The sequence below is a fragment of the Physeter macrocephalus genome, chromosome 15 (assembly GCF_002837175.3).
Source record: "Physeter macrocephalus isolate SW-GA chromosome 15, ASM283717v5, whole genome shotgun sequence".
NCBI lineage: Eukaryota > Metazoa > Chordata > Mammalia > Artiodactyla > Physeteridae > Physeter > Physeter macrocephalus.
In genome coordinates, this window is record NC_041228.1 from 65,800,278 (window position 1) to 65,813,216 (window position 12,939).

Below are 12,939 nucleotides of genomic sequence, written 5' to 3' on the forward strand. Positions count from 1 at the left end.
GCACGAACCCGTGTCCCCTGCATCGGCAGGCGGACTCTCAACCACTGCGCCACCAGGGAAGCCCGAACCAGCCTTTTATACTCATAATGATAGCAATTCTCATTCCAAAAAAAACATTAATTAAAAATAACGAACTTAAAAAAGTAACGAACTTTACATAGTAGTATGCCTGGCCTAAGAGTAACTGATCCAGGGGCTCCATTTTTAAAGATCTGTGAAGTTGCCTGTGATCTGGTTTGGCCCTTGACCTGCTGTAACTTAAGGTGTCTGCCAAGTTGCCCATGCATTTTCCTAAGTGGTAGTCACCGTCATAGCAGCAACTGTACTCCCAAACCTCCACCCAGTTCAGGCTAGGAATCACTGCTGCAGCATTGATTGCTATTACCACCACGTCCTGTACCCTGTGGTGTCCTGTACCCTTAGGATGCTAAGTTTTCTAATGGAGAACTGCTCACAGTTTACCGCTGGTGACAAAGGCATTGAAAGAGATATTATAAAAAGAACTTATATTCATGGGTTTTAATTCTTGGTGTTTTTTTTAGCTTAGTCTGTAATCCCTGTATACACATTGCCATTTAGATAGTTAACAGAAAATAAGAGTTCAGTCTAAGGGTTGAAAAGATGGATTTCCTTTTTAACTTTCTGTTGTTGGTAAGAAATTCATGGGAAATGTGAAGAATGTTGTATTAAAATAGTTTATTCATTCAGCAAGTATTTATTAGGTACCTACTATATGTGCCAGGCACTGACTACATCACTAATTTATTTATTCGCAGAAACAATGCCAAATTAGTTTTACATTATTTTTACAATAAAGTATTGATTTATATAAGTAAAATATTGACTTATGTAAAATTCTGGAAGAGAAAAGGAGCCAATGATTTATGAAAGGTGGCTTCTTATTATTGGAATACAAGAAGATCTGGGTTCTTGGAGGAATCTTCAGGAACTTGGGGATATACCTATATTCAAATCTGGGCAGCCTGGAGATGACTGGCATCCAGGCTATGAAGATCATACAGTGCCTGTGCTTTGTTTCAAAAAGAAAAATGAAAAAAACCTGAAAGAGACTACCCTGGTTACAATTGCATTAATATTTCGAATTATGGATTATTTTCCCTCCTGCTTTCTATACTTTCTATAATCTTGTTATATTAATTAGATAATAGATTTTTTGAAAAAGAAAATACCTTTTCTCCCACATCTTTGTATAATTCAAACCTAGCCTTAAAACGGTTTTAAAAATATGTATTAACATAATATTGTTCTAACTTGTTCAGTCTAATTACCCTTTACTCTAAATCATCCTCATGTAGCACATTCTCATTTCACCAGTGAAAAACCATCCACAATACATGTTCTCTCCATTTCTGCAATAATACCCTATTTTTAGTTGTTTATCATAATTAAATGAAAGCAAGCCATGTCTCTGAAAGCAGAACCGTTACACATCCATTATTAAACGCTTCAGAATGAAGGGTCCTCACTTGGGGTTGTTCCCCTTTAGGATGTCAAGTGTTAGCCCGTGTCTGGCCATTGCCAGCATCCCGGGGGCCAGGCCAGGGAGAGCAAACACGTGATCTGCCCAGCAGTGTTGTGCTCTTCTCACTGGTGTGTGCGGTCACGTAGCTGTTACTATCTCATGTATAGAAGGGTTTTTACAAATCTGTCCCAACGCAGCCTAGACCTGTATCGCCAGGAATGTGGTGGTCCAGGTCCACCGAAGTGGTTGGCGCTCCCTCGCCTTGGCCAAAAAGAACTGGAGTGGAAGGATACTGTCATTCCCCCAGCTTCCGAGGCTGCTTTGGTCAGCTTGGAAGCTTAACAAATTATAATGCTCAGAAAGGGATTTGGGGATTGAAAGTCTGGCCGGGGCTTCATGGGATATTCTCTGTGATTTGGGTTTTTAATTAGAATCTTGATTATCAGTTTTTACCTTGTTCCTCTTAGCCTCACCTCTCTTTTGGAAAGTAAAGCATTGACGTGTGTATCAGCTAATGTGGTTCACTTCCTGAGGAAGGAAGTTGGGGTTATCCACATGCCACAGCACCTGTTTCTAAGTACATATGGGAACAATTTTAACAGCTTTTCCGAACTGTAAAGAGTGGCAAGTCCGTGTTGTGAAAAACTTCGTAGTAATTGCCATCTCGTATTTCTTAGCCAAGGGCCCACGTCTGTCCCGGTGAGGGCCTGAGCTGTTGGGCTAACTGTGTATTGAGAATGAACGTCTCATACCAGAGTAAGATCGTCTGGTGTTCATACGTGCTGACTGTGTTTCCAGTCACTGCATCTCCGTTTTCTCTGGCTTGCCTGCAGGCATGATTGGTAGTAATGCTGCCCGGCCCACCCTGCCATCTGGGGAATGGGCACCTCAGAGTTCTGCTGTGAGAGTCACCTGTGCTGCTACCACCAGTGCCATGAACCGGCCGATCCAAGGAGGTATGATTCGGAACCCAACAGCCAGCATCCCCATGAGACCCAACAGCCAGCCTGGCCAAAGACAGATGCTTCAGCCTCAGGTCATGAATATAGGTAAGGTAGTTCCTGCGCGCTTTGCTTTTCATTTTTATACTTTCTTAGAAGAAGAGAGGAACAGCTCCGTAGGTTCTGTCAAGACGTGCCGCTGATTTGCGGGTTAGGTAATCCCCCCATGTCAAGCTGTCATAAGTGGGATTTTGCTGGAACTCTGTGCAGGATCTTAGAATTGCAGGTTTTCCGGTTACTTAAGAGAACCCACTACCTTTATGATGTTTTATTTTCGTTAAATTATCTAATTTCAACTTTTGCAGGGAGTGAATTGCACTGTGACACTATGAATGTTATACAGATGATATTTTGAAGAAGTATTCCAGGGATGCACCCGTGGCTCCCAGCTCTGCATGGTCATCAGGACCTTAAAATGCAGATCCCGGGGCCACTACCCTAGACTATTAAACCAGACTCTCCCCGTTCCTCACTGCAAGTGCACGCTCTTAGAGAGCATCTCACAAAATGTAGGGATCGCTGGAGCTCTATTTGGATACAGTTCACATGTTATTAAAATTAATGATCTGATACACTGTGTGATACCATTTATAGGAAATGTCCAGAATAGGCAAATCTGTAGAGAAGGAGAGTAGATTAGTGGTTTCCTAGGGCTGGGGCTCTATGGGGGGGGATGGGGAGTGACTCCTAATGGTCATGGGGTTTCTTTTGGGGGGAATGACAACATCCTAAAATTGATCATTGTGCTGGTTCTACAACTCTGCAGATACACTAACACCCACGGAATCGCACGCTTTACACGGGCTAATTGTATGGTATGGGAATTACATCTCAATAAAACCATTATTTTTTTTTTTTAAAGTAATGCAACTCATCCTCAAGATTTTCTTAATCATTGACATACTGACCTTCCTCTTACCTTGTACATTAGCATAATTCAGATAAGTTGATGCTCATGTACTTCTTCGTATACTTGGATATGGTGCATGATGAGTAAGTGCTAAATTGTTAAGGGAAAGATGCCAGGATTGTTTTGACACGATAATGCAGAATGCTCATCCTACCCCAACATCAGTTTTCTTTTCTAGTTGTTTAATCGCTCAGCACATTTTGGCTTATTGTTTCTGAGACGACATTCACGTTGCCTTTCTACAGAGAATGTACTTCAAATTAATAATGTGTGATTCCCAAACATAAATTCACATAATTTGAGGCTTACATGAAAATGCTAAGAATGGCCAGAGTTCCATGCAAAAATAAACTGGGAAATTTTTTAAATGCTAATTCATTCATTTAAAAATCATCATACTAAATCCCTTATATCCAGAAATTTCATTTATCCTCAGTCTTTCTTCTCTGAATGGCACCTGGCTTTTGAGCTTGAAATATGGCTCTGTGAGCTTCACTGTGTAGCTGAATTTCTCTGATTTTTAATGAGCTCGAAAAAGCCGTGCACTCAACGGAAAAGTATCTGTTGTAATGGAAGACAGGTCTACAGATAGTGATAATAAAATCATTAAAGAGCTCATATCATGCATTAGCTTTAATCCTCTACAGAGAACTTCTAAGAAAGCGCACGTCTAAGTTGTCTGGGCCACCTTTCTGCTCCTCCTTTACTCAGACCAGCACTTCTCAAAAGTATGTCCAGGACTTCGATGCCCTTTTAGGGCGTCTGCCAGGCCAAAACTATTTTCATAATAATACTAAGATACTACGTACCTTCTTCACTCTCATTCTGTCATGGATGTACAATAGAGTTGGCTAAAAAAATCTTGTTTATGTTGCAAACAAACAACGTCATAGAAAAAGAGATCAGATTTGTGGTTACCAGAGGGGAGGTGGGTGGAGGGGAAATTGGATGCAGGCAGTCCAAAGGCACAGACTCCCAGTTATAAGTTCTAGGGACATAACCTTAACAACAAGGTCCATGTAACTAACACTGCTGTGTGTTATATATGAAAGCTGTTAAGAGAGCAGATCTTGAGAGTTCTCATCACAAGGAAAAAAATTTTTGTATCTATTTGAAATGATGGATGTTCACTAAACTTGCTGTGATAATTATTTCATGATGTATGTAAGTCACATCATCGTGCTGTACACCTTAAACTTCTGTAGTGCTGTATGTCAATTATATCTCAATACGACTGGAAGAAAAAAATCTTGTTTATGTTAACATAGTGGATTTATTATGATGACTTTTAAATGAATTAATAATCATTTTTTCTTTTTCCAGTTTTAATTTCCAATATAGTAAATATCAGTGAGATATAACCCACATACACAAAAGCTGTACTTTAAGAATATAAAGACTCCTCTAAGTCCAAGGGGTTTGGAACTGCTGATCTAGAGAGTCTCTAAAGTGGGTGATTAGCCTTGGTATTTCTTGCCTTTTTTTTCTATTTCAGAACAAAAATTCTCTTATTATTTTCACCTAATTATTATTGCTTCTGTTGTTTTCTGTAAACTGTATATTTCTCTTTCTATTCTATAACCAAAACAGATAACTTCCCTTATTACAAGTTGTAAGATTTTGGAATTGTTTCCTTCTCCCATTTCAGGGCCATCTGAATTAGAGATGAACATAGGGGGACCTCAGTATAGCCAACAACAAGCGCCTCCAAATCAGACTGCCCCCTGGCCTGAAAGCATCCTGCCGATAGAACAGGCACCGTTTGCCAGCCAGAACAGGTGAGTCTTGAGCACTCAGGAGGTCCCGGAGAGTAGAGTTCATGAGTGCCGTGAGTTATCTCAGACCTAGGCCAGAAGTTAGTCTGGTCCTTTTGTACAGTTGGTGCCTGACCAGTTTTCATGTATTCAAACTATATCATTTACTGGCCTGGGAGTACAGGGGTTCGGGGGGCCGGGGGGAATCCAAAAATCAGTTTGACCTAGCACATGCCTTTAAAGAAGTTTTAATTTAGTTGGAAAATAAAATATGTAGACTAATTAATAACTGTAATATGAGCTAGTATGTACTATAAATGCCCTAAGAGAAATAAACCATATTTCAAGGGATCATCCAATTGGGGTGACTGGGGAAAGCTTCTGAGTCTTGAGTAAAGGTGTCATTTCAGGAGGCAGAGGTGGCAGGAAGCCAGTCCATCTGGCAGAAGCAGAGTAATCAGAGTCCTGGAGGTTACAGAAGCAACACAGTAGGTTTAGGGTAACAGAGAATAGTCTAGTTTTATGTTACATATATTTTACCACATTAAAAAAAAATAAAAGTATCAGAAGATTTGGCCAGGGACTTCCCTGGTGGTCCAGTGGTTAAGACTCCATGCTTCCGGAGGAAAACTAGCAAATGATGGAGCAAAAATGCACATTTCATCTGTTGCATTCAAAGTGCTATAATTCAAAAATGTGTCAGTGAAATAAATGCCTGAATGTTTAAATTTTCATAAAAAGTAGCCTTTAAAATATATTCAGATAAGAAAATGTTTTGACCTGTGTATACTTTCCAAAATCATTCAAAAAATTATTGGGGTCTTAAATTTGCTGTATTTTAAAACACTGTTGCATACATTCATTTTGTATCAAGTAAAGTCACAAATCCTCTTTTTCCAGCTTAAGAAAATACATTGTATTTACCTTAAATTTTCATGATTTAATAAACATTTAATCTTACTAATTGTTAATGCTTAATAGGAAAGAAAACTAAACCAAAGATTTTTTTTCAGAGTGTTCCCATAGCTCACAGTTGAGATGATGACAGTCATTTTTGCATGGATTCTTCTTCAAGAATTCATTTCACAGCTATTGACTTTTTTCCTCCTGTATTTTTCTTCCCTCTTATAAAAGAAATAAACTATACTGATATATTCAAAATTTAAAAAAGACTCCATGCTTCCAATGCAAGGGGCGTGGGTTCGATCCCTGATCAGGGAACTAAGATCCCGCATGCCACGGGGCGCAGCCAAAAAAAAAAAAGATTTGGCTGGAAAAGTAGATTAGTAATGGAATAGATTTATAGAGGGTCTTAAATACCAAACTCTTCTTCAGCCTTTTTTCTTTCTTTCTTTTTTTTTTTTTTTTTTTTAATATTTAAAAGACCCTCTGCAGGGTCTTAGTTGAAGCACGCAGGATCTTCGTTGCCACGTGCAAGATCTTCACTGAGGCACGCAGGATCTTTTTAGCTGCAGTATGCGAGCTCTTAGTTGCAGCATGCGGGATCTAGTTCCCTGACCAGGGATGGAACCCGGGCCCCCTGCATGGGGAGGGCAGAGTCTTAACCACTGGACCACCAGGGAAGTCCCTCAGCCTTTTTTCATTAAGCTGTTGAAGAAGTTTTTTGAAAAAGGAAGTGGTATATGATCAAGTTTGATTGAATTTTTTTGATTCTGATTATCAGTCTACTCATCTTTGTTTCTTTGTAGGTAATCTTTTCTAATTGCTTTTGAAATATTTTTAGAATTGCTATACGTTAGTCTTACTATAGTGTGTCTAGGTGTGGATTTATTTATTTATACTGCTTGGTATTTGGTGTATGTTGTGCTTATTTTATCTGTGGATTCATCAGCTCTGGAACTGTAGCCATTATCTCTTTATGTACTGCCCCTCCGCCATTTTCTCTATTCTTTCTTTCTGGGATTCTGGCAAGACATACGTTAACCGTCTCTTTCTACATCAGATTTTTTAAAACTTCTACCCTCCTTATTTATTAACCCATATATTTTCCATCTCCCTGTCTCTCTGTACTACATTTGGGGTAATTTATCCATATCTATATTTCATTTCATTAATTATCTCTTTAGCTATGTTTAAACCAATTATATTTTTCATTTCTAAAAGTTCTGTTTGCCTGGTTATTTTTCATAGTCTCTTACTGTTTGCTTATTTTTGTGATTCCATCTTTATATCATTAAACATCACATTCATCATTACTTTCTAAATTTCTTGATTCGATAATTCCAATATCTAGATTTCTTGCAGTTCTAAATCCAGTGATTGACTCTTGCTCGTGGTGGCCTGTTTCCCTGAGTATTTTGGTAATCTTTCAGTGGGAGTTCCTAGTTGATCTTTGTCAGTGATCCAGCTGGGGGTTAAAGTTGAAGACACATTTTTCTTGCAAGGGCATTTGCACTGGTCTCTGCTGGAGGTGAGGGTCCCCGCTCACCACTCTGCTCAGTGCAGTCCAGCACTCTCCGCTCAGCTCTTTCACTTGGCTGTGGCCCAGCGCCCCAGCTCTCAAGGATAAAACACACCTGTTGCTGGGGGCTTAGGTGTTGCTCAGGTTTTCGCTCAAAGACGGTTCTTGTTCCATTATTCCCTGCAAAGACAGTATCACAGTCGTGTTATACGCATAATCCCATGGTTTTTAAGCAAAGCACTGGAAGCAGAGGTTGCGCAGGCGACCTTGAGGCCTGTGTGATGGTGCTGCTTGGCCAGTAGGGTGGGCGAAGAGCCCCGAGGCAGAGAGATGGTTAGGAGCCTAAGCAGGAGTCAGTGTGGGCACTTAAATGAGATGCAGGTGATGTTTTCTGGGCAGTCACCATGTTAGAAAACAGACTGGAGGAATTCGGCCTTGAGTCTCACATGTAGAAGGTTCGGGTTGGAGGCTCAGTGAGGACCTTCCAGACTGATCGTTTTGTCCTTTGGGGATTATTCTAGTCTAAAATTATGAAATACTTTTATCAAATTCACAAATGATGAAAGCAGGGTTTCTGAAATTTTATAAGGGGTAGAATATTTCCAGAGCTTCTTGTTTAAAAAAAAAAAAATACAGATTTCATAGTGACTCTTATTACCCTGGGATAAAATGCTTTTGCATAGCTCAGAACTGTGGTGTGGTGCCCATTTTCCTTTCTATATCTTTTTTTTTTTTTTTTTTTAATAAATGAAAAGTAACTGTTTATTACTGGAAAAGAGAAGAATGTATACAAGAAAATCTAGATTCTTTCTCCTCTTGCACTACTTTGGTAATAAAGTTCCAAATATCAACTATGAAGATATTTACAAGGATAAATCTTTCTTAACATGTGACCATTTACTGTGTAGTGGACATTTTTTCATAGAAATCATATACTCAAACTAAATATAATCTTATAGTTTACTAGAAGCGTAGAACATTGTGTTAACAGGAGACGAGATTCTATTTTACTGCAAATTATTATAAAAGTGATACAATTTTGTGGCTCTTAAACATTTAATTACTTGAGTTGAACAGGGGAATGAAGAAAAAAAAAAAAGCCCAATAGAAAAATCATCAGGACACGCCTCACTTTAAGATTTTTTTGTATTCGATTCGTTCTACTTTCACATTGTCTCCAATTAGCTGATACACGTTAAGTGACAACTGTAGAAGCCTGGATATCCATCAACACAAATGAAGGAATAATGTTCGGTTCCAAGGCGTTTTATGCTCCAGTGGCAGAACCTGGATTAATGTAGAATTTACTTTCATGCTCAAATGCTTCCAGTTTATGTGTGTGTCCTGAAATAAGGATATCCATATCAAACTGCCTCTGCAACAGGGCTAAGCTGGCCATATCTCCCCGTGGAATAACTTGATGTCCATGGATCAAACCAATTTTCAACTGCCCAACAGTTACAGCTTTCTGTTCTGGATAATTCAGATTCTCATCGAAGTCTCCTCTCACGATATGGACATCACCAGCCAGAGTCTTGAGACAGTCATAACTCTCTTTGGTACAAAGGTTTCCAGTGCAGAGAATGTGCTGAATCTTTCCTGGTACCAGCAGTTTTTTTAATTTAGCTGGCAAACTGTTGCACCGGTGTGGGATGTGCAGGTCTCCTAATACCAACGCCAGCTGGATTTGGAACAGTCCTCATCTTCAGAGGGGGATCCCTTCAGAGATGGATTGAAGTACATAGTTAATGTGGGAAGCATCCTGTCACTGGGCTCCGCTCAGTCACCCCTTTGTATACCTTAAGAGAGTGATACAGGATTCAGAGGATTCAATGAAGTTTTTAAAAATCAAAATAGCGGAAGATGAATATGAGCCCAGCAATATTGGATGTGTGCGAAAAAGTTGGGAACTAGTTATTTCACTGAAGGAAAAGATGATGAGGGCAATTGCTTAGTAACTGTTTTAGGGAGATAAGGAAGAGAGGGTGCTCGCCAGCTGTATTCCATTCGCTTAGCGGGGGAAACTAGTGTCTTCCAACCCCGCTGCGCCTATGAACCATCTTTGGGATCTCATTGAAAGGCAGGTCTGGGTGGAGCCCAGGATTCTGCGTTCCTAACAAGCCCCAGGTGATGCCAGCACCGCTGCTCCGACGCACTCTGTGTGGAAGAACAGACAAGACCCGCAGTCAGTCAGTGTGGCTCTTACTGGACTAGCTGCCAAGGGCGGTGTGTGGCCTCCATCACTGAGTACTATTCTTGGGGACGGAGCGTCGCGTAAATAACCGCCGTGATCATCCTTGGAGGTGGTACTTTCTCGGGGTCCTTCCAGCTCTTTGAGTCTGATTTCGTGGTGTCAGTGAGTATTGCGCGTTTTCTAAATATGTTTATTGGATATGTTAAAAAAAAACACACCCATTTCCATGGAAACCTGCACATAGTAAAAAGGTAGTCGAATAATTAAATCCAGCACCTGAGAGTTGGTTTTGGATGAAATGTCTAAGATTAGTTTCTAGGGAAAACCGAGCCCAATGTTAGGATTTTCACTGTTGCCCAAGCAGAGGAAGGGTTCTGTTAAAGCAAAAATGAGGACCTCCCCGGCTGTCCAGCAGCTGGGGCTCCATGCTTCCACTGCAGGGGCCGCGGGCTCCATCCCTGGTCAGGGACTGGGATCCCGCAAGCCACGCTGCGCAGCCAAAAACCAAATAATAATAAAATGGAAGAATTCCGAGTACACACTGAGGCCAGCTACAGAGTCAGCTGGTTCAGTTTGCTGGGGGCGTTTCTGTGACTCGCCCCACTCTGTTCCCTTGTTGCTGTCAGCTTCCTTTGTAGAAGAGCGCTATGGACAAAGCAAAACATTTCCACCACTTTTAAAGTTATTTATTTCCGTTTTTCCAGCCACTTACCTCTCTTCTTTTATTTTAAATAATTCAGTTTGGAAGAAATTTATAACCAACTTTATGGTAGTCTTATTGTCATAGAAATCCAGAAATGACGGATAACAAAGGTTCTAACCACGTCTCTCTTTTGAAATAAAAGAAAAGCAGTGCCTTTTTTAAATCCCCTTTATAAGTATCACCATTAATATTTTATATTTTTACTGCCTACCTATTTAGGAATAGGTTTTTAAATGTTTTATGAACCCAGCATTAGTTTATATACACATTTCAGAAAGACAGTAGTTTAGCCCTTTAATCTGTAATGTATTCACATACTCATTTATTTATAGCTGAATTTCCATTTTCTGTAGTTTCATTGTGGTTTTTCTTCCTTTATTCATTTGGTATGTAAAAGAGTTGTTTAAAATATAGCCCCAAATTTATGGATGATTTTTTGATGATTTCTATTGGATTTATAAAAGTGAACAGTAGCTGCCTTTCATGAAAGACTTCCTTTCACAGTAAGTTCAAAATCTCTGAGTAATTTGGTTTTCTCTTGTTTGTAATGTGTCTAAGAGTAAAGGTTCTTTGGTTGACTATTTCTCATCATGTAGTAGCTGCTACCTTTTTGCAGAATTTTGAAAACACACATGAAAAGTGATAGTGTGGTATGATTTCTCAAACAAGAGCTCAGAATTGATCTTATTCCCCTTCTTATCACCATCTTTAATGTCCTACTAGTCTATAAATAAATGAAAGTGTAGATTTCAAGAAATAAGGTTTTTATTGATGATGGATTAACTACCTTCTGCTAGTTCATTACTTACCATTTTGCCAACTTGGGGCCTCTGTGTGTTCTTCCCTTTATTCCTCTGAATTTTATCCTTGACTTAATATTATTATATTTGTCAGCCACCGTCTAGATTGTAACTATATTTGTAATTGCCCAAAATGTAGGAAAATAATTTCTTCATTATATTGGCAGCCATTTATATAAAGTTGGGATCGGAAGTCTGGGTCAATATTTTTTTCTATAAGCCAAGTGTATTATGATGTTTCTAAGGGAAGTGATGTAACTCGTGGTATGCGCAAATTTGTAATGCTAAGCCACAACGCAGTGTATTTTTCTGAGTATAAAAATGTATTTTTCTGAGTATAAGGTATGATAACCTGGCTAGATCAAGAACCTTTTATTTTCACCAACTTGCTGAACCTATGCAGTTCAAGTACTGGTCCAACAAAGAGATTGAAGATGGCCTCACGGGGCACAGTCTAGGGTTGAGGTTTCTAAATAAATGCCAACATCAAGCCAGCATAGTGCAGTGAGTGGTACTAGAGTTGAGAGGAGAGTGGGAGTGGTCCAGAGTGGCTGTGAAGGAGACATGCCGAGCCCGGAAGGGAAGGTAGAATTGCAGTTGGAGAAGAGGGTGGGAAATGTGGAACGGGAAGTCTTGGCATTATGGTGGGTATGCGGCATCCTCTGGAAAAAGGCCAGTTGCCCAGGGTGGCTGGGACCCACAGGGAAGTCGTGGGCATTACGTTGGGAAAGGTTAGGCTTTACCAAAGTGTGTGTGTCCTTGAGTTCCACCACCACCAGCACCCTGTCCCAGGGCCTTAGACATTGAGAGTCAGCTCAGCAATGGGAGAAGGAACCTGACAGCATCGTATCAGGAGAATCCGAGAGAGACTGTAAGCCGGAAAGTGTCTTGAAGGTCCCAGCTCGAGTTGAAGAGGGCCTTGACCAAAGTGGGAATCTGGGTCAAGCATTGGTTTAACGTTTTTAATTAAAAAAAGAAAAAGCATGTAACAAAAATGGGTTATTTTATTATGTGGGAAATCGTTTAGATGCAAATGAGTATCAGTAGTTCATTTTCTTTAAGCCTTTGGATGTGTCTTCCCTGGGGTGGAGCTGTCTTCCAGAGTAGGAGACGGAGTCTCCTCTTCCTTCTGACGCTGGGTTTCAGGCAGGTGCAAACTGGGCAAGTCTGCCTTGCTGTGGAGCCTGTGCAGCCTTGCTCGGGTTAAAAGGGAGTCGATTTCACATTAGCCGGTCATCAGCAGAGAGATCTGGGATGGGGGTTGTGGTCGTGTGGGAATAAAAGCTTCTGAAGAAACATAAGTCGAAGATTGTGAAATAAAGCTAGAGGAAGAGATATTAACTAGCATCTTTGGGGTCTTTAGGTCTGAGACCATCTTTGAGGTCTCAGGCCTAAGAGAATTGGGTAAATAGACAGCATCCACTCTCGGCTGACTTGAGCTCCTTTGTTCATGAAATTTACCGCATCTAAACATGGGTCATTACTCTTCGGGGAATTCCCGCCTCTCTTTGCTTCCGTGACATGCAGATCTGTGGTTCTCCTCTTCCTGGTTGCCACTTTTCTATGTCTGCTCCTTCCTCGCACTCCCTGAGTGTACAGTGATCTGGTCACAGTTGTGTTTAAAAAGTTGACTCTGGGAGAGTGTGGAAGCACGAAGGGCAATGGGGGAACC

The 12,939-nt window shown here is 40.3% G+C and overlaps 1 protein-coding gene across 9 annotated transcripts in view; it reads left to right on the forward strand.

Moving 5' to 3' along the window:
* The window catches only part of NCOA2 (nuclear receptor coactivator 2), a 279,465-nt gene that overhangs the window by 248,373 nt on the left and 18,153 nt on the right, over nt 1-12,939 (forward strand). For all 9 annotated transcript variants that reach the window (XM_007128948.4, XM_028500696.2, XM_007128947.4 and 6 more), the window contains 2 exons: nt 2,317-2,532; nt 5,043-5,172. In XM_007128948.4, coding sequence (XP_007129010.1) covers nt 2,317-2,532; nt 5,043-5,172 — 346 coding nt within the window. The remainder of the gene's footprint in view (nt 1-2,316; nt 2,533-5,042; nt 5,173-12,939) is intronic.